At 38.5% G+C, this 27,119-nt stretch overlaps 2 protein-coding genes across 3 annotated transcripts in view; one reads left to right on the forward strand and one right to left on the reverse strand.

Moving 5' to 3' along the window:
• The window catches only part of TMA16 (translation machinery associated 16 homolog), a 120,119-nt gene that overhangs the window by 81,263 nt on the left and 11,737 nt on the right, over nucleotides 1–27,119 (reverse strand). The window lies entirely within an intron of this gene.
• On the forward strand, nucleotides 15,893–26,906 carry NAF1 (nuclear assembly factor 1 ribonucleoprotein). 2 transcript variants are annotated; one of them, XM_025165117.2, is made up of 8 exons: nucleotides 15,893–16,602; nucleotides 17,066–17,192; nucleotides 18,220–18,313; nucleotides 20,395–20,477; nucleotides 21,485–21,645; nucleotides 23,387–23,438; nucleotides 24,894–24,996; nucleotides 25,871–26,906. In XM_025165117.2, the coding sequence occupies exons 1-8, from the start codon at nucleotides 15,953–15,955 to the stop codon at nucleotides 26,314–26,316; spliced, it is 1,716 nt and encodes a 571-aa protein (XP_025020885.1). In that variant the 5' UTR covers nucleotides 15,893–15,952; the 3' UTR covers nucleotides 26,317–26,906. The 2 variants fall into 2 exon arrangements, with proteins under 2 accessions (XP_025020885.1, XP_007425806.1); XM_007425744.4 differs by having other exon boundaries at nucleotides 15,894–16,602; nucleotides 18,217–18,313.

Raw genomic sequence — 27,119 nt, forward strand, 5'->3', positions numbered from 1 at the left:
TCTGTTGTTCCCTTTATAGGGAATCTAGGATAAGCTTTACCACCCCATCCCTAAGACATTTCCAGGTAGAGAGCAACAACTTCTATTTGTCACTCTTCTTATCTGATAAGAACCCAAGAATATCCTCCCAGGTTGCCCAGTTTTGTGCCTCATTTGAAGACTCTGATTCATTAACTTACTTGTATTTTATATTATTTTATTCTATTGTTTTTGTACTTTTATCCTTGTACTTTTATATTCTATATTTCATTCTTATTCTTTGTTATACATGTAATATTTATACATGCTTGTCAATTGATATATAACCTTTTATACCAGTCATAAATGCAGAGACTACAGGCAGGGAATATGAAATCCAATTTTCAAAGAGGAACATTTAATATGTGATCCTCCAAATTTGCTTGCTTATTACTGCCTGAAATCAATTTTCTTTGTTGTTCTTGGTATACAATAGTAAATACATTCGGTTTTTTAAAGTCCCTAGGTAGACTATGTGCCTTCAATCAGTGTTGGCTCCTGGTGATCACCTGAACTAGTTCCCCAGGTCATGCAGCTGGGTTTGTGTGTAAGGTGGGACTAGAACTCACAGTCTCCTGGTTTCCAGCCTGGTGCCTTAACTACTACACCAAACTAGCATTCTCAGGCAGACTATATATTCGTTTTAATTTTTACATGCTTTACTTCATACATTTATATGATTCTTAAAGAAATTATCTTCATATAAAGCTGCTGCCGGACTAACTAATTGTCAGTTTTATTAATTTTTGTTTTAATTAGACCAGTTCTGTTTCCTTATTGATATTTCTTAGTACACTTGGCCCTGCTACAGTTTCTGTAGTTTTGATCTAACTCTCAGCAGGGAGGAAAATGATTCTTCACCATTACACATAAGAAAACATTTGTTGTTTGTTTCGTACCATATTATTCAGGGAGGTAGACTGAAGCTAAGGAATTAAACAGTTAGCTACACTTCTTTATACTTTGCTTCAATTGTTTTGCAAGCCACTGCCTATGAACAGGAGAAACACTGCTAAGAGTGAAATGAGCAGAGATGGAGCATACTGCAGAACCTATCTGAATGTGAACAAGAGAAAGAAAAATTAGGGCAAATGTTGACAATAATATCTTCTTTTAATTCATTGTCTTTGCCCTTCAAACTGCACATACGACTTCAGCCTGCATTTTTCAGTCCTCTGCTTCCTAGCATAGGCAAATGGGAACTCATCCACCCCCACCCCACCCTTCAGATCAGACTTGAACTAATATTTTGCAGATATCTATTAAAATTTGGCCAAAAACCACATATACAGATAGTCCTCGCTCACCAACCACTCATTCAGTGACCATTTGAAGTTATGATAGCGCTGAAAAACAAGACTTACGACTGGTCCTTAAAGTTGCAGCCATTGCTGCATCCCCACAATCATGTGATCACAATTCAGGTGCTTGGCAACTGGTGCGTATTTACGGGAGTTGCAATGTTCTGCAGTCACATGATCACCATTTGTAACCTGCACAGCTGGCTTCTGACAAGCAAAGTCAATGGGGAAGCGGCAGGAAGTCACAACTCACAGTCATGTGACATCGTGCTTAACAACCCACAGTGATTCACTTAACAACCACAGTGGAACTGATGTCATAAGTTGGCATCGTCATATGACATTTCACTTTACAACTGCATCGCTTAGTAACAGAGTTGTCAGTCCCAACTGCAATGGGTAAGTGAGGACTACCAGTAATGAGTTTGGAGCATCTTATGTTTCACTGATCCACCTTCACATATATGTACACACATCCCAGGGCACTCTAGATCTGCATATACAGAATTAGAAACAGAAACCTTCCACAAAAAGATAGAACAGTACAGGATTTATAATCACACAGCATGATTTATTATTTCACCTCAGTGCTTAGTTCTTTAACCTTCCAGGCATAGTTATAATAAATGCAAAAAGGAAAAAGAAAAGAGAGAGAGAGAGAGAAAATTCTTAAAGACAGAAGACTTATGTGAGGCAGGGGACAAATGCCCAGGTTATACAACAGAAGTTATAAAAACTACAAAACAATTGCTATTGAAATAAAAATACAAAGGACCCTTTCTATTAGATAGGTGCTGCAGATTAAAAAAGATCCTGGAAAATAGCTATCTACATCCAGAATTTAGACACCTAAAAATAGCTCATTTTAATCCAACAGCTTGATCAAGTTGAGGTGCTAAAGAGTAAGATTGAGTTTGCCACAATGTTGTTATGTTGAAATCAATTAACTTGTCTCATTTATTTTGATTGATTGATCGATGTGCCATCAAGTCACTTTTGACTCCTAGCAACCACACAGATAGATTTTCTTCATGACAATCTATCCCTAACCTGTTCTTTCAAGTCTCCTAATGGTGCATTCATCACCACTGTAACTGAGTCCATACACCTTGCTGCTGGTCATCCTCTTCTTCTCTTTCCTTCCACCTTTCCCAGCATTAGAAACTTTTCCAGAGAGCTGGGTCTTCACTCTTCCTATCCTGCTTCTTTAAAGTCTGACTTTCACTTACAATACAATACAAATACTTTAATGACCAAGTATAAAATATACACAAGGAATTTGTCTTCGGTGATGAATAACTTCCATACAATGTCACAGGGCATACCATGGCTTGCACGATTCTGACCTTTGCAGGTATAGACACATCACAGCATTTGAATATCTTTTCCAAGGCCTTCATAGCTCCTCTATGAAGTGCTAGTCTGTGGCATATTTCTTGACTGCTTGTTCCTCTACTGTTGATGGTTGATCCTAAAAGGCAGAAGCTATCCACCACTTCAATACCTTCATTGTCAATTCTAAGTCTGGTTGTTCTACCTGTTGTCATTAATTTGGTCTTCTTTATATTTAATTCTAGTCCCATTTTTTCATTATGCTCTTTGACTTTTAATACTAGGGCTTGAAGATCCTTTGCATGTTCAGCTATCAGGGTAGTGTAATCAGGATACCACAGGTTATTGATGTTTCTTCTTCCACATTTAAAACCACACTCATCTTCTTCCAATCCAACTTCCCTTAATATATATTCAGCATATAGGTTGAATAAAGAAGGGGAAAGTATGCAGCCTTGTCACACTCCTTTGCTGACCTAGAGCTAGTCTGTTTCACCATGTTCTGTCTATACTGTGGCTTTCTGACCTGTATATAAGTTTCTCATGATAACAAAGAACTTGTCTGGGATTCCCATTTTTCTGAGCACTTGCCATAGCTTGACGTGATCCACACAATCAAAGGCTTTTCTATAATTGATGAAACACATATGACTTCTTTTAGGTATTCTTTGGCTTTTTCAATTATCCAGCATGCATCAGCAATAACATCACATGTTCCTCAGCCTCTTCTAAAGGTAGCTTGAACTTCTGGCATCTCTTTTTCCATGTAGGGCTCTAATCTGTATTGGATGATCCTAAGCATTATTTTGCTAGCATGTGAAAATAAGGATATTGTACGATAGTTTGCACACTCTGTTACATCTCCTTTTTTTGGAATGAAGATTGACCTCTTCCAATCGGTTGGCCACTGTGTTGTTCTCCAGATTTGCTGGCATAGCTTGGTTAGAACCTTGACTGATTCTTCTTCTGCTGCTTGCCATATTTCATTGGTATTGCATCAGTTTCTGTAAGCCTTCCGACTTGGTAATGACCAGAATGATGATCTAACTTCATCTTCTAGTATTCTTGTAAGTAAGGAATATCTTCTAAGGTACCTTGGATGCTGACATCTCTACTGTATAGTGTTTTAGTACACTCCTTCCATCTTCCTTTGATCTCCTTTGAATCGGTTACTATCTGTCCATTGGTGTCCTTTAGCATAGTAATTCAAGGTTAGAACCTTCTTCTGAGTTCAGAGATCTTTTGTCAATCAATTTTATTTCGGTCATAGACCAGCATATGAGTTCAGAGATCTTTTGAAAGACTTTCCTTGTTTTTCCATGTCTGTTTCCATCTTCAAGGTCTTTACAGATGTTGTTGTAATACTACTTCTTGTCTCTTCTAACAGCTCTCTGAAACTCTTTCTTAAGTTCCTTTCTGAGATTTTTGTCTTTTTGTCTTTGGCTTCTTTTCTCTTCTTGGCAATTTCCATGGTTTGTTCTGACATCCAGTTTGCTTTCTTCTCTTTCTTCATTTCTGGCAATCTCTTTTCACATTCATCCTTAATCACTTCTTTAAGTTCATTCATACTTTAATGGCACTGAAAGATGACTTATTTAGATTCTCACCCAGTACTGCAAGAGTGGGTAATCTTTTTCATCACGGGATATCACTTTGCCTTTCTTCCCTGCCTTGGGGCTGCAAGGTGTATGTTGGTACTAACACCTAATCCACATTCAATTAACTTAAAATTATAAGTAAAGGCTGCTCTAGTTATAGTGGAAGCAATGGTATCATTTTCTTTTCGTTTTAAGTTTAAAAAGTCTGTGGTGACCCATTTGGGTGAGACCATCACTTTCTGTCACCATATCAGTGTTTGCCCACTTCCAGGAGGGAGAGGGCAAAGAAGAACAAAGATGGCATGGCTGAAGTAGCCCCATTTTGTAGCTATTTCATCCTCAGGCCTTACCTGAGCATGCATGTACACGCAGATGCATATATGAGGAATGTACATGTCTGTGTGGCTTCAAAGGTTAACTGGACTTTAGTAGCAGAGAAAGATGGAATACAAACTACTAAGTAGACACACTGAATCACACACTCAGTACATGCACACATTCCTGTCAACGTGTCAGCCCTTTGAGGTAGACCAGGTCAGGAAACAGATTCCACAAGAAATACTGGATTTATACTATATTGATATAGGCTATAGTAACAGGTACTATACTAAAGAGAGTTAAGGTGGAGCCAGTTTAAGTTTCTTTCTAATATTCTTTTCTTTTCCCAGGCTTAAAGCATGTTTTGTTGAATGTTATATACTCATCTCTGTAACTCAGTACACAATGCAAGTAAGTACTAAAATCCACCTATGTACTGTATATCAGTGCTCCAATACAGAGTAATGGACCAATTTTACACCTCTGCATGGGAGCTATCAGTAAGAATGGCATTTATTTGGGTGCCTGTGCCTAACTCTTTCTTTGTAGAAAGGACAGCGATGTAGGCTACTGGTGAGCTCTGTCACTAGGCAACCAATGCAACTAGTTTGGATCACTATGGAAACAGTTGTGTTTTCAGGGGAGCACAGAACCTACACTGTGCAGTAGTGTAAAAGCACCCTTAACATGATTTCTGTGGGATAATGATATGTCTGCCATTACAAACATTGCATGAGTCAGAGGGAGCCAATATGGGCAGGCAGAGCCCTGGAGAACCTAATGCAGTCCATGACAAAGACCTTTCATAGACTACCGGAACTGGTGCCATGATTACGAATGAGCTTCCTGCTCATGGAGTATCCACCATTGCAAGTGCAAATGAGGAGAAAAGGCTCTGGACAAATAAAATAGCAGTTTCATGGCAGAGCACTTGGCTTCAAGGTGGTAGTAAGGATTTGGTATGTACTGCTTTGAAGTGACAGCAAAAGTAGGCAGCAATCCAGCAGAGTGCAGGAAATAGTGCCACATCCACACTGATGGTCAATTTACTGGTATTAACTATTAGGGCAAATAGTTGATAACTAACTTTAAGTTAATAGGAGATATTCTCTTTGAGACTACAAACTAGCTCCAACTGCAAGTAATCCCAGTGGAAGGGAGAGTGGCAGTAACTATGTAGCAGTTGGCAACCCAGGCACCGTATAGGAAAGTTGTTCATCACTTTGGTTTAGGAAGAACCACAGTGGGGAATATTGTGTTGGAGAGTATTGTGGCCATCAAGCATCTTCTCTTCAAGAGCATGGTGTGCCTGGAAAACTGCTGTCATTTCAACAGGGCATGCTGAAGAATGTAATTTTTGTCCTGCCTCTTGGAAAAATGCATAGACAATATGCTGCAGATTCCAGCTCTTTACTTAACTTTGCTCCAGAAAAGGCAGCCTATGTACTCCTGCTGCATGGTATAGTGGTTCACACAGAATGCTTCATTGACAGTGGAATTAACAGTGCATTTGTTTTCAAGTACTGTATCCTGGACTTTACACCACTTTGGTCTCTGGTCAGGTTAGCCTGAAACTCAGTAATCATTAATGTGAGGGGATAATGCATATCTTCTCCAGAGATGGTTGATGAAGCCACGTGTGGGCCACTTTGTTCCAAGACAAACTGCCTACCACCTTGTTTTTAAGGAAAACAGTGAAAGAACAGATATGAGGGCAATTTGGTTGCAAAATCTGTCACCCCGCTGATGGCCAGGGTTGATTCGGCTGATCTGGCTGGCTAGATAGGTATTCCTTTCCTCCTTCACCAATCCATGTGAGTCCCTCCTGAAGCTGTGTGCTTGGTGGAAGAGGACAACCATCCAGATAGAAGGAGTGACAGATCTTCGGTCAAGGGCATACGATAGCTGTGCTCCCCTGCTAGAGCCTCCAAACAAGCTCAGAGAACACAGGGAGAAAAAAATTGAATGATTAAACATGCAGTGATACTGTCTTAATGCAAGACTCCCAGTGGCTGTAAAGAATGTTGTGTGCACAATAACCTCATGCATTTTGCTATACAACATTGTGAGAGCAAGGGATATAGTATGACTCTGAGTATGAAGATTGTGCCACCAAGAGTCTACTTACAGGGAAGCCATTACTTTCCTCCTAGTCAATATCCTGTGGCAGAGGGCAAGACAGCAGAGGACATTGGTGACCTTGTGTGGTCAAGACAACAACATGTTGAAGAATTCTGTCTCTCTTGGGGTTTGTCTCTGAACCAGCACTAATGATTATCTGTAGTCATGTACCACAGCTGTATTCACAACTCCTGGTGTACAGGTTCAGCCTGGAAAAAGCCAGTGTGCTGCAGTGATTAAGATGTTAGACTAGGGCCAGGGAAAGTTGGGTCCAAGTCTACCCTCAGCCCTGGAAGCCTTCAAGGTGATTTGAATATCTCTCTTAGCCTAACCTAGATCACAAGCTGAATATTATGGGGAACAATTGGAGGACGAGGTGCTTATGTATGTATCTTGAGCTGTGGTCTGGAGAACAGATCTTTAATATAGCCATCTGGCTATGCCTGTAGTGTTGCAAATGTGAGAAATGTGATGTTTTGTATAGGTCAAAGTAATCCAATTGCAACTAGAAGTGCTGCCAGGTTTTTTGAAAATCTAACCATTGTTGACAAGTTTTTAAAAAGTTTTAAACTAAAAATGACTGCAGGTGTGTACATCAATTCATATTTATATTCCTGTATACTTGAAATGCTGTAGCTTTAAAAAAAACAACAACCCAATACTTTTCTGGCAACCAATTTCCCCCTCTTCTTTGCAACTCTGAGCAAAATGCTTTATATAAGTTAATTCTTAACTGGTTCTGGTCACACTGTTGAAAAGTAAATGAAAATTGAGACTTAGTGAAACTACTTTAAGTGCCTTCCACATGGAGAATCATTCCCTTTCCTCATCAGCCTTCAGAGCTGATGTCCAAATCCTTACAGCTGTCTGATTTCTTCTCCTTTCTACTTTTTCCCTCACAGATACCTTGAAAACTTAAGACAGTATATTTTCCCTAACAGCTTTCACAAGAATGGGATTCATTGACATCATCAAAATGTGCCAGCTAAAGCAAACAAAGGAATAATTAAGGAATATAGATCTAGAAACATATGTCTGGGCAAGTTTCATAAGAATCATAGGTAGCTCCAAAGTCATCAGTGATGGGATAAAATGTATCTATACATAATGTCCTGAAGTTCTAAAAAATTGTACAATTTGGTGACTTCTGAATTGCCCTAATGTGGATGTTAGTATTTATTATGATTCACAGTGACTACCGTTCCTTTTTGTGTAACAAATGAAAGAGTAAAATGTTTTAAATGTAGTTTTGAAAGGAGTATTAGAGAAATGAATATTTAAATAATCTCAGATTATTTAATATTAACCTTGAAATATTGTGGTAATAGAAGCTTATTGAAAATGGCAGTTGAACTACATAAATAATTAAGGTTACAGCCTGCTAGAGTACTGCACTTAACAACATTAGTATGAATATTAAACAGTCATGTAACAGAACCACTTAATAGTGTCAACATTTCTTATAAATTCATTATACATTTCATCATGCAATTCATAAAGGGTTGCCTTTGCAATTCATAAAAGTTTGCTTAACTATCACAATTGGGACCGGAATTTCCATTGCTAAGCAATGCCGTCGTAAAGCAAGATGTCACGTGACTGCTTTGCTTAGCAACCGCATCCCGCCACTCCCAGTTGCTGTTGTTAACAGACTCACGGGTCCTTAGGTGGAGGGAGTCCCAGGTAAGGAGCATGTGGGTGCCACAGGGTGGTGGGGGAGGCCCTTGGAGGCCTGGTGCAGGCTGTACACAACTTGGGAGGGTGCTGCAGTGCAGTGCAAAGCTGCCCCTGGAAGCCTCAGGCACCCCAGCCCAGCCCAGCCCAGCCCAGCCCAGCCCAGCAGTGTTTACGACTGCAGAGGCGCTGCAAGTCCCCCCACCTGCCTATCTTCCCCCCATCTATGCCCTTTTGGCCACCCTATACAGCAGCACTCAGCAGCACTGCTGGGGCTGGGGCTGAAGTAGAGGCCTAGGGCCTTCAGTAATCTCAGCCAGCTGCCACCACCCCCAGGCCTCTACTTCAGGCTGTTTTGAGAAAGGCTATTCAATGCTGTGGCTGGTGTGAGTCTTCCGGGCTGTGTAGCCGTGTTCTGGAAGTTTTGTTTCCTAACGTTTTGCCAGCACCTGTGACCGAGAATGGGGTGCGCAATTTGGAGAATTAGGTCTTCCGAAGCACCACAAGAACATGCCTTCTGGAATTCTCCAAATAGTGCACTTGTTCTCATGAGACCTGGGGAAGACCAGAAGGTTTCTGAAGGATTGCAAGAATGGGGGATGTGATTTGGAGAAGGAATGGGGTGTGCGGCTTGGAGTACAGCACAAACAGCCTCAGGAAGAAGGCCTGATGTGGCCAGCAGCTGCCTTGCATACAGTAGGGTCAGGATGGGCATGCCTTGTCAGCAGTGGGAGGAAAATGGTGAAGGTCAGCTGGACACAGCAGAGCGCAGGACAGTGGAGGCAACTGGGGCTTTGTGCAATGGTTCTGGGGTGGCTGGCCATGGTGTGGGGCTTGAGGTGGCATTTATCAGCGGCAGTGGTGGCACTGGGGCTGAAGTAGAGGCCTGGGGAGTGGTGGCAGCTGATTGAGACTGCTGAAGGCCCTGGGTTTCTACTTCAGCCCCAGCCCTTGAGCTGCCACCGACGTGTACCATTGTGTAGGGTGGCCAAAAGGGCATAGATGGGAGGAGATAGACAGGGGGGAGTTGCAGCACCCCTGCGGTTGTAAGCGTGGGCAGGCTGTCATGAGGAGGCACTGCAAAGGCAGTAACTTCAGGCATGGGTCATAAATCTCTTTTTTTCAGCACAATCGTAATTTTGAATGGTTGCTGAGCAAATGGCTGTTAAGTGAGGACTACCTGTATGAGAAAATGTATACTACATTTTATCTGTCAATTATTTCATAAATGTTTCTTTTTAAAAATAATTTTATTGAAGTTTTTAATAAACATAGTACAACCTAATACAAACTGAACTAGAAAAAACAGAAAAATAAAAGAAAAATGCAGAAAAAAGAAAAAGAAAAAAGTAGAAGCTAAAAGAAAAAAGAAGACAACAAAGACAATAATGAAGAGGTGGTTTCCAACCTTGATTACATCGAGCATAAGCTAATACACTAACTTCTCACCCTCTTTTAAAGTTACAAATAAAAAAACTCTTCTCCTCACAGCCTAACTTTTATCTATAGGCAATCCAGAAATCATCATCTTTTCAATCCTAGTTCAACAAAAAGTCCATTGGGAGTTATCCAAAATATCAAAGAAATAGTTTATCCTGGTCATATAGTCCAACTTCATATTCCTTCTTTTTGCTCTGTACAATCATTCCTGTGATGTTGCAGGATTTGATCTTTTCATCACTCTTTGGTGTTTAAAAGAAGTCTTAAAGCTTTTACCAGCCTACTTTGTAAATCTCATAAAGAGGCATTATCCAGGATTTCTTGTTGCAGCTGTTCCATGTCCAGATCCTTTTCTTGATTTGTATTTTGTATTTTCATTTTGGTAATCTCAATTTTGTTGTCTTCCATGCCTTCAAACTCTACAATGTCTACGTCAGGTAAAGACTTTTTAAAGTTTTTCTCATCATCTTCTAAAAGTTTATCCATTGAAATCTGTATCCTTTCTTAGATTTAGTTATTAATATTTCAGCCCATGTAAAAAACTCTTTAAGATAATAAAAAGTTATAGCTGACTTAGCCATTTTAACTCTTTTCTGCCTCATCCTTTAGTTCCCTCTAGTGTCCATTTGTAACCTTCATTAAGGCTCAGTTCCTAATATGGATTTAGTTCAATTTTAGTTGTTTCCCACAAGTATATTATTTAATTATATACCCGTTTTTTCAAATCTTACTGCAAAAATAACCAATATTCCAAATCTCTCTGGTCTCCCAATTCATTTAAAACTTTCTTAAATCAAAACAGTTCTTCTGCTTCTGCTTCTTGCCAATTGTATATTATTTTAAATTCTTAAGAGTCTACTTAACATTTCCTAAAATGGAAGAACAAGGTGAAACTCAGCAAATGTCAAATTAAACTCACCATTTTGAAGGTCCCTAATATCCATAAAGTGATTAAATTGAACATTTCCAAAAGTGATTAGAAAGTGAGTTTAGCTGGCTTTGTGTCCTTATGAAAGATTCCAACGCTGCTGAGAGCAAAGATGTCATCTCCGTGCACTCCCGGCACTGTTTTATGGTCTCCTCACAAGAAGCTGCCATTCAGAGCACTCATGGGCGATCTCATGATCTCTCCTTCTCTGGAGAAATTCAAAGGATTGATCTGTTCACCAGTCTTTCATTCTTAAAAGTGGTCATCTTCACTTGTTCGTGGAGACATCTGCAGTCAGCCATGACTCACACTGGAAGCCATTTCATAAATGTTTCTGACTCTTTAATCAGTTAAATATAATTTTGTCTTGTTTTAATCTGTATTGAAAATCTATGTTGATCTATTAGTACCTTTAGTCATTTTTAACAATGAGCACTCTTCATTAACACAATGAATGAACAGAGAACCATAGCTAGGGCTTTTCGAATGTCAAGAATGAAATGAGTTATTTTTAGGATCTATTGCTGAAGATTTCTGACACGAGGAATTGTCAATGCTTAGTGTTCTACATAAAACTACTTAGGAGCTCGTACTTAGATTCTGGAACCAACCCCCTTCCCCCCCAGCCTGTTGTCAATAGGTTATGCTTTTCCACTTTTCCTGAAATATATCTGAGACGAATAGGATGAAAAGATAAATTACCATCTGAAAGGGACAGCAAACTTTTTAACATTTAGCTTTCCAAATACCATTGAAATGGAATGTTTATAACGTATCTAGTATATATTATATCTAAACCAGTCTAGCAGAGAGGGCATGCTCTGGGTCCCTTCCATCAAACAATGCTACCTTGTTGGATCCTGGAGTCATGCCATCTCTGTGGTTGCATCTGTATTATGGAACAGCATTGCCCTGAGATCTAGATGATCCTAACCCTTTTGTTCCCCCAGACATCTAGGCCAGGAGATTAGTAAACTCTGCTGGCGATGTGACTTTTTACTGGGGGCTTCATTTAACCAGGGCATCATGGGTTACACAATATGTTGTGGTAGTGGCTTTAATCTTTGTGCATGGCACAGAGTCACTGCTGAGAGATGGGTGGCTCCATAAATCACTTAAATAGATAAATAAAATAAAACCAATTTGCCCAGTATTCATCATTTTCTAGTTTTAGAAAACACACACACACACACACACACACACAAAACCAAATGAGATTGAGTCCTTATGTGAGAATTTTGCACACACGCAAAATCAACCCGAATTAGAGAATGTGAGTTTCTTCCCATCTCTGAGACACTTTACTCAGGAATAGAAAAAAAGCTAACTCATCAATAATCTGGCTTTCTCTTCCTATGTAATAGGGGATTAAAATTGCAATTGCCCCAAGTGCCACATGAGGGTTAGTTCATTAGCCAGAGGCCACAACACTGATATGTTTTCATAGATTGATACAAATACTCTAGTTAGTAAAAATGAAGAAAATAAAGAGCATCATGACATGCCATTAAACATACTTTCATTAAATTAAAACTCCAACTCTACTCTAAGTCACATGCAACAAAAGTTACCCATGTAAGTGAAGCTCCTACCAGAAGATGAAGGGGGAGTGGGGAGTGATGGAGAGTGGCTCCTTTGCTGTTGCTAGATCTTCCATCCCACAGGGATTGTAAAGCTGACAGCAGAAGACTTGCTTCTCCCTTCCTTGTGGGAAAGTGGATCTTCCTACAAGGGAAAACTGGCACTGAAAAGGCCCACCCACCTCCTTCTCTTTTCCACACTCCCATGAGCCGCCCAGAGTCACCCTCTGGGGAGGTGGGTGGCATATACATTTAATAAACAAACAAATGTCAAGTATACTGAAGGTGCAGGAGGGTTAGGCAGGTGCAGTACCAAAACCATGGGGGTTTTATCATCGGGAAGCAGCACTCTCTTGGTAGAGAAGCTCACCTCCTTGGGGAGTGGGGCTGGCTGCTATATCACAAAGCTACAGGTGGCAAAGCTCTTTGGGAGAAGCTCTGAAGCCTGTACTTCTTTTGGGGGCAGGTTGAAGTTGAACCTGGAGAAATGCAAGTTGCAGTCATATGAGGTTATAGAGTCCCTTTCATCTGTCACCAGGCAGAAAGTGTTTTCTTTATTCCTTTCTTATTCCTTTTCTTTCTACAGCTTTATCATATTGATTTTTCTATTTTGTATAGTTTTATTGCATACTGCTCAGAGTCATTTTGGAATCAGGTGATGTCTAAATTTAATAAATTAAATTAAATTGTTCAGACTTCTCTTCACATGGGAAATGGCTCTGCAGTCAGTAGTTCTGCAGGAAAGGGTAAGAATACCCATATCCCCTCCTTTACTCCCCTGCTTCACATGGTACCCATGGCAAAAGAAGAGGAAGCGAGAATTGGGGGGGGGGGGGGTCAAGGAAAGAAATGCAGGGGAGAAGAATGTTTCCTTGAGTGCCAATCCTTCAGTCCCAACTGCTGAATCAGACAATTACTGCTGGCAGTAATTTGCACCAAAGCAGCTTTTTCTCACTGCACTTCTCTCCTTCTCTGGCTCTCAGTGTGAACATAATGCTTTTGGAGCTAACATACTTTTGTGTCAACGGTTAACAGCATTGTGCATTAGAGTCCTAGGAAAGAGAAAGTATTATCAGCAAAAGACAACAGTGTGCATGTTTGTGTGTGTGTGTGTGTGTGTGTGTGAGAGAGAGAGAGAGAGAGAGGGAGAGAGACAGAGAGAAATCTAGCTTTCTTCCATTCTTGGCTTTTCCAAACAAATTGAAATTCACACAATTTGAACAAAACTGGTAAGATGATACCCCTGCTATTGCTGACTAGTATTGTTGTAGGTTGCGAAAAAAGACTCAAAATTTGAGACCTCTGCTCTTCTAGCTTCTAGGGCTAAGCAAAGCATATAAACAGGTGCTTCACAATGCATGTTAGTGCAAATATACCTTTACAGAAGAAAATCAAAGTAAAAAGATAAGGAGGAAAATTGAATACCAGAGAGCTGATATATCTAGAACTATTTATAAAACCTACCTTTGTGAAATAGGCATAGCCCTTTTGTTCATCTCAGACTGATCATAAAGGAGCAGTCAAGAATGGCAAAACATGCCAAGAAATCACAAGGAACAAAGGGCTATGTTCTTCCATTTAATGTTCTTCAGTTGGGGAGACATTGAATGAGAACTGAAGTAAAAATATGTCTATGGAGCTGTAGAGTATTCAGAAGTTGTATTTCACCTGGAGGACAATAATTTTTTCTATTCTTCTAATTTCACAATTTTTTTTATTGAATATGTATATACATTTTGTGAATGTAAAATGTAAAAAATGTTATATAGTTTCCTAGCTTGGGAATAGGGCAGTGTGATCCATAGGAGAATTGATAGGAAACAACATTGATGTCAGCAACAGGCCCATATTCTTCATCTAGTTACTTAGCATTTTCCACAATTTCTTCAATGATATTTCCCCTCTCCTTCAACAGAAATCCTACTTTGGGAAGTGATCCTTTTTTATCAAGATCAGTTGAAATCCCTTGAATATCTTGCAGAGTTACCAGTTGTGGCCAGGCAAGACTTCAGCCATTTGGAAGGGTTGGATCAGAAGTTTGTCCTTGGATAATTCATCCATGATCAAAATAGTTAGGATGTCTCAGAGGACCTGACTAAATATTTTGTACTTCATGGGCCACCTCATTATGCTTCTTATTCACAAAGTATGATATTCAATGTGGAGTCTAGAGAATCCACAGATGGATATATGTCTAGTTCAGCAATAGCAAGGAATAGATCAATTTCTTAGTGGCATCCAAAGGTAAATCTGGTTGCAGAGGCTGGGTTGATTAAATCAACTGCTGTTACACAGATCACCTTGTGCAGGCCTTTAACCTTTTCAAGTTATTGGAATCCTTTTCAGTGGGCCTTTTCAGTGCCAGTTTTCCCTTGTAGGAAGATCCACTTTCCCACAAGGAAGGGAGAAGCAAGTCTTCTGCTGTCAGCTTTACAATCAGTGTAATATTCCTATAATAATGAATAATCCCTTTTCAGTGTAATATTCATATCCAGGTGCTAGAGCACATTACCATGGTGCATCTGAGTAGACTCTGCCGAGCAAGGCAGATATCTCAGATTCAGTCAGTGTGAAATTGAAGATGGTGCCAATGCACAAAACAGTGCATCTTAGTTGTCCTAGTCTCTAAAACATTTAATAGTCAGTCCAGTTAAAGCAATCTTGCCACAAAATCAGATGGTCTTTGTAAACAGTTGGGGCCTCAGACTCAATAACCTCACGGTACAAATAATTTATTTATTCTGCAGGTTCTTTCTCCAACACTAGCAAACATCAGATAGCCACCATGAGCTTCGTCAGCATAGATATTGGAGCTGTTTCATCCGTATTGCTTCTTGTTATATTAATGATTTTGCCAAAGCTATCAGGTCCTTCGTTGTTGTTGTTCAGTCGTTGTGTCCGACTCTTCGTGACCCCATGAACCATATAGCGCCAGGCCTTCCTGTCCTTCACTGCCTCCCTGAGTTTGCTCAGTTTCATGCTCATTGCTTCAGTGATGCTATCTAACCATCTCATCCTCTGCCGTCCTCTTCTCCTTTTGCCTTCAATCTTTCCCAGCATCAGGGTCTTTTCCAGAGTCCTCTCTTCGCATTAGGTGACCAAAGTATCTGAGCGTGAGCTTAATTATCAATCCTTATCAGGTCCTACAAGAATTCTATTTGGAACATTAGACTCCACTGCCTTTGGGCCTGTTATCAAGCTTTTACTACTATGTCTAACAGTGGTTATTAAACTGGGGCTAAAGGGGCAATTCGTAATTGCTTGTTTGTGGGTCAAGGATTCCGTTTGAGACCACCACTGTCCAGATGCGTGTGTAAAACAAGAGAGTTAATGAATGTGTGTGGGGGGGGAGTAGTGACACCATCGAGATTGACAGTATTACTGGAGGAATCTGAAACTGGCAGCTGGTCTAAATAAAGATGAGCGCGACTCGGAACTCCCCCAGAAATTATGGAACTACCATTCTTTAAGTCACGTCTGCTGCTCTGCGCTAGGAATTATGGGGATTGTATCCGATCACACCCCCTGGGTCGCTCATCCCGCATGCGCATATTGGTCCCTTAAAAAAACGCCCCGGAAGTGGCGTAAATAGCGCGCCGGCTCTTGTTGTCATCAGTTCGTGTAGCCGCACGTGGGTGAGAGATGGATGTTCCTTCGGCCTCGTTGGTAGACGGCGACTCCGGCCTTTCGGGATCGATAGTGGCGGAGCAGTTGCAGACGCTGAGGGTCGCCTGCGAGGGAAGCCCCAGTGCAGCCCCAGCGTGCCCGCAGGGAGCCGCTTTGAAGGACGACGATCGAGTCCCGCTTTCCCCAGAGCGCCTTTGTGGAGAAGCCCCCGCGAACCGCTCGGAGCTTCCACAGGAGCAGCCAGGGCCTCCTTGGGTCGCCCTGAAGGGAGGCGGTGTGGAAGGAGATGCTCCTCAGCCTGGCCCTGCCGCTGAAGAGAAGCCGGCTTCTCCTGGGGATGGCAACGGCCAGACGTCTCCCGAAACGGGAGGGGAGCAGACTTGCTCGCCCGACGAACACCTCCAGGCTGCGGAGGCTTTATCGGAAAGAGAAAAAGAGCACCGGCCGCCCGAGGAAGTGAAGGCGGGCCATCAGCCGTCGCCCTCCGCTCTTCTCGGTAGTAACAGCGAACTTAAGAACGGAGGACTGAATCGCCAAACGGCGCCGGTCCGTCCCGAAGAGCAAGATGGGCTCTCGAAGGGGAATCCGGCGGCACCAGGGAGTGAGAGGGGCTCGTTGGCAGTGGAAAGTTGCGGTGGCTTGAACTCGAGCTCTGAGCCGGAAAGGTGGGTCGGGGGCGTACCCGTTTTGCATATTCTTCAGAGTTTATTTCTTCCCATCCTAAGTCTTGCTTAGGCAGAGGAAGTTAGGTGGTGTACATATCTATAGTTATGTCAGCCAGCCTAGGTAAGTAATAAGGGAAATAATGCATTAATATTCAGACTTGCCCTTTTTAAAGCTTTGAGACCAAAGATGTAACACAGCTTTAAAAATTACAGTTAACAAAGACATATAAACTCTGTCCTTTTCTAGTTCTGCAATAATTGGTCATACAAAATGGAGGGCTTTTTTTCCCCCTTAATAGCTATCACACAACATTCAGCACTCCTGACACAATTCCTCCACACCTGTTGTAACTTATTACTAAAGAGGAGATTTCAGTCAAAGTCTGACCTTGTGATCATTGCCGATGCTTTTTAAAATGAATGTGGCAGGACATATACTGAAAAATAATATCTCACTTTGCAGTGATACTGATGCAGACAGTTCATCTTCTCTTTCCTCCTGCTCTCCAATGCTGTCTGAGGATGATGATAAACAAGATAAAAATGAAAATAATTCTTATGCTACTAGAAAAAAAAGTGAGTTGTCTAAAGTAAGTATCTTTATTGTTGTTATAGAACACAGTTGGATGTTACCTAGGAAAATGTATGTTCAAGCTACATTTACTAAAATAATATGAGGAGGCAACACAGGAGGGTATTGTGTAAACCAAGGTACTTTATCTCTTGTTTGATAATTCATTTGTATAAAAGTTTATAGCAGAGTCTTTTCCGATCAGTTATTCTTATTCAGAGCTTAGATTACAGCAGGGAAAACAGTTCCAAATAGTCTTAGGGACAGGTATTTGCCAGGCTGAATTGGTGAATGAAAGATTACTAGCACTTTGGAACAAGAGGAAAAACATTAGGTTGGGATTACTCATTCCCCCTCTAAATATCTATTTCTCCCTTGAGCACACTGCTGTTTTGATAAAGTAGAATTACTTGTAGATCAATAATTTTATTTAGTTTCATAAGTTATGGCTATATTACATGTATTTCTTAGTTTGAGGTGAAAATAAATTTCACAGAAAAAAGCTTAACAGTTATTTATTTATTTATTTATTTAACAAGCTTATATAGCCACCCAACTCACACATGGTGACTAGTTTCTCTTTCGGTCATGTACACTTGGCATGGAAGAAAGATGAGCTAAAGAGACACATTTCCTTTCAATCCTTCTATTTGCTTTTTCCCTTTCCCTTGTTATTTTTATCACTTTACAAGTGTTAAACCATGTGATGCACCCATATTAAACAAATGTATCCCAAACAGAAAAAAAGTACTAGATTGCTTAGTTCACTTCAGCTACTCATTATAGCTTTGACTAATTTGCAGAGGATTGAAGTGGTGCAAGAATACAAGAGTTTCTAGTTCTGGAGAACTGAAGAGAACACTGTTCAAGTGCTCTTTTTGTGTATTTGTGGTTATCTTTAGCATAGAGCTTGCCAGCATGCATCATTAATATCAGTAAGGAAATAATTATGGCCTACAATGAATGTTAATTACTTTATTTAGATTGGAAGAAATAGGTACAGGTCTCAGCATGCAAATTAATTTTGAAAATTATTTGTTCAGCAGGAGCCACTTCCTGTTGAAGACATAATGATAATTCTACCTGAATCTGTTGAACTGATGCCTTTTGGAAAGGTTTCCAGCTTCATTGAACATCTAGGTAAGAAGATGTGCAGGGTGTGCATTTTGTGTTCCCTGAAAATAATGTTTTCTCGTCATGTAATTATTTATGGAGTATTTGATTGCTTAATGCAAAACCGGGCAATTTGTGGCCCTCTGTGATTATTTTGCATCACCACAAAAATTTGATTTTCAGTATCATGATTTGACTTGATATTAACTCCCCCTCCCCAAAAAACCTGCAGACCCCCTGTCAGGTCAAAAGATCATGTGCAAAATTCAACAATAGTTCCACCAAACTGACATAGGATCTCATCTGTTTTAAATGCAGTCTGAAAGCTCAACCTCAGCAGGGCACAGGAGCATGTAGAGAATGCTCGTGCACATCAAAGTTTGATAAATCAGTCCAAGCAAAATTAGTACTAGTAGTTTTTGCATTTATGCAATCTCAACAGCATTAACAACATTTGCAGGTGCTCTGCATGCATGTCTTTGCATTACTTGTTTGCAAAATAAAGCACACGGGCCATTTACTATATGAATTTGACCTTTTTCATTGCAAATAGTTATTAATGAACAGCACTAACTTAACAGGCAGGCTGGAAGATGTAAAATATTTTTCTGTCTCCTATGTGCTTAACTGCTGCTTTTCTTTCAAAATTCTATTCCCACATCACCCCTTCTTCTCTGGTCAGTGCTGTACTATACATAATAAATTTGAAAACAAGTAATCTAGTCAATAGCCTTGTATGTATTCATGTTTGCCAATACCTGTGAACTGACTTAGAGGTATATACAAGACAGTGAGATAAGCCTTGTCTTTATTATACATCTAACCATACATTTCCCTCTATAAGCAGAATGCTTGGCAAAATGTAATATATACAGCCAAATACTGCCATTGATCTTACCTACAAATCCATGAGCAAGAGGAAGGTTAATAAAAGAAACAAGAGGGTCCCAAAAGCAGAAACTACATGACTACAGAAAAAGGGATGACATGCTAGAGAAGTGCAGATTGTTTCAAGTTTTAAACATATGTATCAAAAATTGGTTCTGTTTTGAGTGTCCTGACAGTTTTATGGCTGCGATTAGGCTGTTATTTCTGCGGCTATTGACTGTGTTGCTTCAAATTACATATAGTGCAGCATAGACCAAAGAAGAAGGGGTGATGTGGGAACAGAATTTTAAAGTCCCTGATGTTCTCTGAGTTAGTTGTTTTCTTGCAGGCATTTTATTACCCGACTAGGTAACATCTTCAGTGCTCTATTCAGTGAATAGAATTTTGAAAGAAAAGCAGCATTTAAGCACATAAGCCGGGATTAACACCAGGCAAACAAGCAGAAAACAATGCCCTATTCAAGAAACTACCAAGGAGAAAACCATATACCCCCCCCCGCCCCCTCCAAAACTGCCAGGGCAAGCTACTGTAGATAAGGAGGGAGCAAACCCTGCACCCACTCACAATGATGATGGTACCTAGTTGGGTAATGAAACATCTGCAAGCAAACAACCAAGCTCAGAGAGCACCAAGGACTCCACAGTTCAACACTGAACTACATATATTCTCTTCTATTGAAACTCATATAAATGTCCATTCAGACATTGCCCTGTCCACCCCCACCCCACCCCTCCAGCAAATGTGTGACTTAGGCAAGGTTTCTCTAATATTAGTTTATTGCGAGTTGCTGAACAATAATAAAATGTATAAGTCTTTTAAAAAAAAAAGTATTGGAGTCTTAAATTTCAGGGCCAAAAAAGCAGAATTTCTTAATTAAAACCAATGAATTTTATTGTATATCTACAATTTTATTGTATATCTCTAGTAATGGTAAAGTAATACAAAGAGCTAAAAATATTTTAAAGCAGTTCCTTTTGCAATTTGAAATAGAAAAGTTGGGGTTTAAGCAAATCTTGTTCTTCCTTTTTTGAGACTGGGGGTCACTAATTATAAGTTATTTCTCTTTGCAAGTATATACATATAATACAACAGTTTAGAACCTTTATTTTCAATATGCCTATGAGGCTAAGTTGATAATATGAATTAAGCTAGTACACTTTACCCTCTTTTTGGAAGAATTTGGAAAAAATGCTCAGCTTTAATTTTTTTTTTTTTTTTAGTAATAATTGAGTCACAGAAGGGACTTCCTCCAGTGAATGAAGACACAGTACTTTTTAAGGAAGATCGTCATTCAGTAGGAAAGGTAAATAAATGTATAATTATTTGGATATATATTTTAGTCCTCTGTCCTTACTGTTCTCGTATGATTTTCTTATTGATTGCTAATGGCTTTTAAGAATGTTATTTTTTAGCAAACATAACTTAAGAGATTCAAGTATTACCAGCATAAAGACATTGTGAGATATATTACAGTAGTAAGTGTCCTTTAGGAAAATATGTTAACTAGTTTGCAAAACGCATGATGTTACGAAAATGTAGGTCAGAAGTTTATTTTTATGATATTGTTGATAGAGCTTATTTAACTCTTCAATAGTGTATTTATTTGTATATTTTATGTCTGAATATGATTTGCCTTTCTCAACCTCCTTGAAAGAACATGAAATACAAATAAATAGAACAATGGGTGTAAAATGTTAACAAAAGAGAGCTAAATGGTTGAGTTGCTTAATCCTAAAACAAAAACTGTGAGCATGCATTTAAAATTAATCTAATTGTTAAATAAAAAAGATGTCATAAGATAAATGCCTATTATAATGTCAGTTAGCAGGAAACAAGATTAGAAATCAATTGGCTATCCTAGGTTGGAATTGCCTTAACTTTTTTTATTCATAATAGTTACCAGTACCTCTTTAAGTCCACAAAATTGTTAAGTTCAAATTCAGGATGATATATTAAAATTCAAGATTATTTTTTAAAAAGAAATCAGTGTACTATTCTTTTAAAGCATGATATTTTAATCAGTTTAACATTTTAACTTGAATTAGGCATTGTTATGTGATTCCAAAATTTGTATTTTCTGTGGCATTCTAAAATTTTCTTACCTGGAAGTTCTGGCTTAAAAATAATACCAAAAACTGCTTTGGTACAGTTATAAGCAGTTAAATTTGAAGCTGTATTTCAGAAGTTGGAAAAACATTTTTATTGTATTGTATTGTACTTCCCACCACCCCCAATAATTTTCCTCCTTAAATGTAGTCCTGTAATTATAGAACTTGTTTTTCTGAAGCAGTAACATTCTTTGTCTTGCAGATCTTTGAGATCTTTGGCCCCGTGTCACATCCTTTTTATGTACTACAGTTTAATAGTCCTGAGCACATTCAGTCTAAAGGTATTAAAATAAAAGATGAAGTATATTTTGCTCCATCTGTTGAAAGCTTCACTCAATATATATTTCCAGAAAAACTGAAACAGTAAGTTTGAACTTTAGATACATATTTAATTTGAAAATGTAAACATTACTGAACTCATGTTAGCGGTGTCTAAAATGTTTAAATGTTTAAATATATCTGGGCAATTGAGTGTTAAGGTTCATATTTCCTCATATGTAAATAGGGTACATTTTCCTTCTGAAAAACTAATTTGTGACATTCTTGCTTTGTTTCACTTAAGGTTTCCTAGTGATAGAGTTATAGAAAGATGCAGTGCTTGTTTTTCTGGAGGTTTTTATTATCATCTTTTAGAATATCCAAAAGTAAACAGTGAGCATAGTTCAGCATTTTAGATACAGGATTTTATTATGAAACAAACAAAACATACATTAAATTTATTTCAGAGAAATGTCTTGTATCGTCTTCCAGAAGGGTTTCTAACCCATTTTGAGATAAAGCAGAAATAGCCCTTTGTCAATTTTTCTTTGATTGTTTTGAAGCATTACTCATATTGTAAGAAAACAGTTTTGTTTATAGCAGCAAGCTAAAATTCTGAGCCTGCTCATATTCAGATGTAGCTGGACCATCCATGAGCAGAGGATTCTCAGTATAGCCTGTTCTTCCCATTGATTGTTTCATGCTTCAAAGAGTAATATATGGAGAAAGGACAAGGGGTCATTGCAAGAAATATGTAGAACCTATTCTGTTTTCTTTCAATACATATCTTCCATTAATGCACAAAGGACTACCTATGTTGTGCTGAAAGAGATGGATAAGACTGAGCCCAGTTTAAATAATGTATATAGATGCTGTACTTAGGTTCAAATTAGCCTTGATAGTCTCAATTAAAATAATTTCTGTTTAGATAATTGGTATTAGGGCTTGTTGATGTATAATGTATAATGTATACAATATACACTTGTTAGAGTGTAATATACGTTTAAGAAATTCTAAAATTATGGCTTCCTTTTTGAAGAATAAATCATAATTTCTCAAGGTTTATAAATGGATCAGAGACTATTTTTGCAGCCTTGTGTATGATTGTAAATGTTATGCAGCTGCATGCTATTGCTTTTGATACATAGTACTTTTAGGAAACTTTGGTTGAACCCATTTTTGATTGAGCTAAAGCATTCCACACTATCTCCCTCCCACTTGCTCTAGAGGCAAGGCTCTAGAAGATTCCTAAAGTGCTTCCTGTGGGAAGGTATAGCACATCTCCAGTTGTACCCGTGGTTTGCTTCTGAGAGCACAAAGGCTTTAGGGCTTATTTCTTCATGCATAGTAGTGCTGTTGGTAAATTTACTTAATATTTGTGTAATACATTCAATATATTTAATGTATACAATTTCAAATTGTTAGAACAGTTTAGCTTCTAAACAACTGAAGGTTCTTTGATAACCTGATTCTGCATTTAGAATTTGGTTATGGGCTAGATTTTCTGCAAAGGCTTGCTAAAGCAGTCTTCCTCAACTTAGTATCCACCATATGTTTCTGAATATAATTTCCATAATCTTTAGTCATACTGACTTGGAATTGTGATTGCTGTTACCACCATAGTTAGAAAAGCACTGGTCTTCCAGTTAAGGAAGGCTGTTCTAGAGGGAGTTTTAAAACTTCCACACATCTGGTAACTTTTTAAAAAGGTTTTGCCATTTTTCCTGTGAAGCAGCATGGCTTAGTTTTATTTTAAAGAAGAAAATACTTTCACATATGGCTAATATTACTATGCATGTGCACACATGGGGATCTTTTTTTTAAAAAAAAAACTTTTATGTTCTAGAGAGAAGGGATCAGATGCATCTTGGAAGAATGATGAAGAGCCACCCGCTGAGGCAAGGACATCCTTTGCATACTGATTTTGCACCTGAATGTCTGTTAGTGGTTCCAATTCAAAATGTACCTCCTTTTTTAAAAGGAATAATATATGCAGAGAACATCACTTAACAAGTAACATTAACTTTGGAAAATGAATTTCTCCTTCTGGAGAATCTTATATTTTATTCCTGAAGTGATAAGTTCAGTTTAGCATCTTTCATTTTAGAGATGGTACAGACAATCCTTCCTGATTGCTTATTGGAAGGATTGATAATGAAGCTCAAGCTCAGATACTTTGGTCACCTAATGCGAAGAGAGGACTCTTTGGAAAAGACCCTGATGCTGGGAAAGATTGAAGGCAAAAGGAGAAGGGGACGGGAGAGGATGAGATGGTTAGATAGCATCACTGAAGCAATGAGCATGAAACTGAGCAAACTCAGGGAGGCAGTGAAGGACAGGAAGGCCTGGCGCAATATGGTTCATGGGGCCACGAAGAGTCATACATGACTTAACGACTGAACAACAACACAGACAAGATTCATGTAGTCCTGTGTTTGTTACCTCTTCAAGAAAAGCTTTATGTTTCAGTGTTTTGCATGCTGATTTTGAAAATAAATATATTTAAAAGTTTGTTTTCAGTATCAATCATATAATTGTTGGTGGATTTCCATTAACTCTGTTCTCAGTTCCCCATCCATCTCTCACCATTATCAAAATTTCCTTTTTCTAGGGGCAAATTTTTCAAAATAATGCTGAGGGAAGAAGGAGCTGGGAAGGTTCTATTCTGAGAATGCAATAAGCCCCAGAATACAAATCCTTTTTCTTGCATGTTATTTTTCGTTAGAAAGTTTAGATGCAAGCCACAATTTATTTTGCCCAATTCTTGAGGATTCTTTTTTTCCTCTTTTATGCCAAAGCTCATATCTTCAAGAAGCACCAGATCTACCCTCTGTAGATTTTTGGAGGAATTATAGGGGAAAAGGATTGAAAGGTTCATCAATATAATGATGAATGCCATCCAATAGGGAGATGCAAATCTGCAGGTCCAGGAACAGAATGTTCTAGCATTATCCATGTTCTTTTCCTCCAAATCACACAAGTCCAGTATTCTAGGGTTGGTCCAGTGGTTTTCTGTCATTTAATCCTCTGAATTCTTTCAGGCATTGAAAATTGTAGCTCTGAAATACTTTGGAAATAATTTGGAAAAGGTGCATTGGAGGGAATAGAAATGCAAACATAATGCCTTTGCAACTCGTAAAAGCATCCATGCTATGGGAAAAGACACAACTGGAATTCCAAAGAAGTGCTACCTTTGTGCCCCTATTTGTTCTGAAGCACCTTTTTGGAATTGAATCCAAAACATTGCAGTCTTCTTAGAGACATGCTTGAATGACTAGATATTGTGGAATTGCTATATAATGAAAGCATTCACTTTTTTTTACCCTCCAGTTTTTTACTTTATTTTTGTCCAGGCTCTAGACTTCAGTGATGATGAAAAAGAAAGAGCAGCAAAATTACAGAAGAAATCTCAAAATGTAAGAAGAAAGGAGCTCAGATCACAACAAAATAATAGCAGTAAGTAGCTACTGTCCTGGAAAAGTAATACTGAATATATAAAAAAAAAAAAACAAGACTATTTTAGTTATATGTATTATTTATTTAATGTTGATATAATCCATTGTACACTTTTGACTTTGTATATAAGAATCTTTCAAATTTAATATTTGTATATAAATAAGAATTAGCCTTTATAAAAGATGGGATAACAGATCTCTTCAGCTTTTCATGCATGGAGTAAATAGAAACAGTGGGAGGCAAAAGGATGTTGGTTAACAATTCTTGGCATTCAGCAAGCAAAATAATGCTATCTTTGTATGTCAAAATAGCAGATCAATAATTTTACTTATTTAATGCTGAATATTTGGAAAGTGGGGCATGGATGATCAATCATGTTGAGTGTACAAATGCATTTGTTATTGTTGGTCTGCAGGTTTTGTGTTTATGAGAGAATATTTTGGTTGGTGAAATGATATTAATCTTGGACTACTCACAGTTGCCTCTTCCAAGGTTCATCCTTAGTTTATCTGAATCTCCAACAGATCTTAAATTTTCCTTTAAACACAACAGTTCATCTTTTGCTGTTCAGTCCATAATGCAAAGAATCAAGTGCTACCTCAGTATTTTCCATTAGGCAACCTAATTGTACTACATTATTTTAGAGATGCAAGCTCTTTTAAATAAAAATACAGAAAACAATAAATTATTAGTATACAATTCAGTTCATTAACTATGATTACTAATATAGTATGCCAAGAGTTATGGAACTCCAGTTTAGCTCATTAATTGTTAGTGTAGACTTGGGAAAATGTAGCATTATGTATACCCTGTATTTACAATGTTCATAAAATATTAAATGATGGTAATTTCTGGGTTTTGTTTGTTTCTATAGATGATAATGGAGGAAATTATCAGTCCAGACGACAATATCCTTCAGAATATGCAGGCGGATATTGTAGGGGACAGCCTACACCCAGGTTTTCGTGGGGCAGATCTCCTCATGTATCTCCTTTTCCACGTTTCTACAGACAGCACAACGTAACTCCACAGTATTATTCCTCTGACTATGCAGAGCTGCAAAAACCAACTACTTTTTGTCAGCAACAGAGACTGGAGAGTATGAGAAGACATCAGTATTCCTTCCCTCCCCCATCTTTTGAAACTGTTGGTAGTAATACAAATTTTCCACCTCCACCCCCATCAATACCTTGGGGATGGCCTCCTGGGTGTACTCAGAACACCTATGAGCCTTTGTTGTCTATGTTGTCTTTACCTCCACCACCCCCACCTCCTCTGCCACCTCCATCCACAGCTCCTAACACTGGCAGTTCTCCTTAAGACAGAATATATTTTCAGACAACCTATAAAATATCAAACGTTCTACCTGAATAGTAAATGTGCTAATATTTTCTTATTTGTTTTGAGGGAGGCACATTATTTTTGATTATGTACAAAAATTAAAATGAGTATTTTGTATGAAATAAAAGTATGGGGAGAGGATGTTTAATATCTGCTTAAGTTTGTTATACAAATCTGACAGATTTAAATATTACATATTTCTTTTTGCAGTCAACATTGCTCAAAATTGTATTTTTTTACAGATTTCTACATGTCTCTAATCGTATATAAATTAATATGAGTTTTACAAATTCCTGTAAAACAAAATTATTTCTCAATGTAGTATGTTGAAATTCTGAACTATTTGTTGCCTTTTTATAACTGCTGTATATTACAATAGAAAACAATTCAATTCAGAAACAAACCAAACAATAAAGTAAAATCTCCATAACCCAAACTTAAGCAGTATCAATTTCTATAACATTTGGTGGGCACATGTTTAACTGTGCTTAGAGAACATTAAACTAAATACAGTGGGGCAAAAAAGTATTTAGTCAGCCACCAATTGTGCAAGTTCTCCCACTTAAAAAGATGAGAGAGGCCTGTAATTTTCATCATAGGTATACCTCAACTATGAGAGACAAAATGGGGGAAAAAATCCAGAAAATCACATTGTCTGATTTTTAAAGAATTTATTTCCAAATCATGGTGGAAAATAAGTATATGGTCACCTACAAACAAGCAAGATGTCTGGCTTTCACAGACCTGTAACTACTTCTTTAAGAGGCTCCTCTGTCCTCCAC

Source organism: Python bivittatus, unplaced genomic scaffold (assembly GCF_059951505.1).
Source record: "Python bivittatus isolate LINGU-HERP-01145 unplaced genomic scaffold, Pbiv_v1 ctg000070_np1212, whole genome shotgun sequence".
NCBI classification, from domain to species: domain Eukaryota; kingdom Metazoa; phylum Chordata; class Lepidosauria; order Squamata; family Pythonidae; genus Python; species Python bivittatus.

What these genes read in the sequence shown, in the direction of transcription:
- NAF1 (XM_007425744.4), top strand. Translation starts at nt 15,953, where the DNA reads ATGGATGTTCCTTCGGCCTCGTTGGTAGACGGCGACTCCGGCCTTTCG. An exon ending in TCGAGCTCTGAGCCGGAAAG is followed by an intron (nt 16,603 to 17,065) that starts GTGGGTCGGGGG and finishes CTCACTTTGCAG; the next exon opens with TGATACTGATGCAGACAGTT. An exon ending in ATCGTCATTCAGTAGGAAAG is followed by an intron (nt 20,478 to 21,484) that starts GTAAATAAATGT and finishes TTTGTCTTGCAG; the next exon opens with ATCTTTGAGATCTTTGGCCC.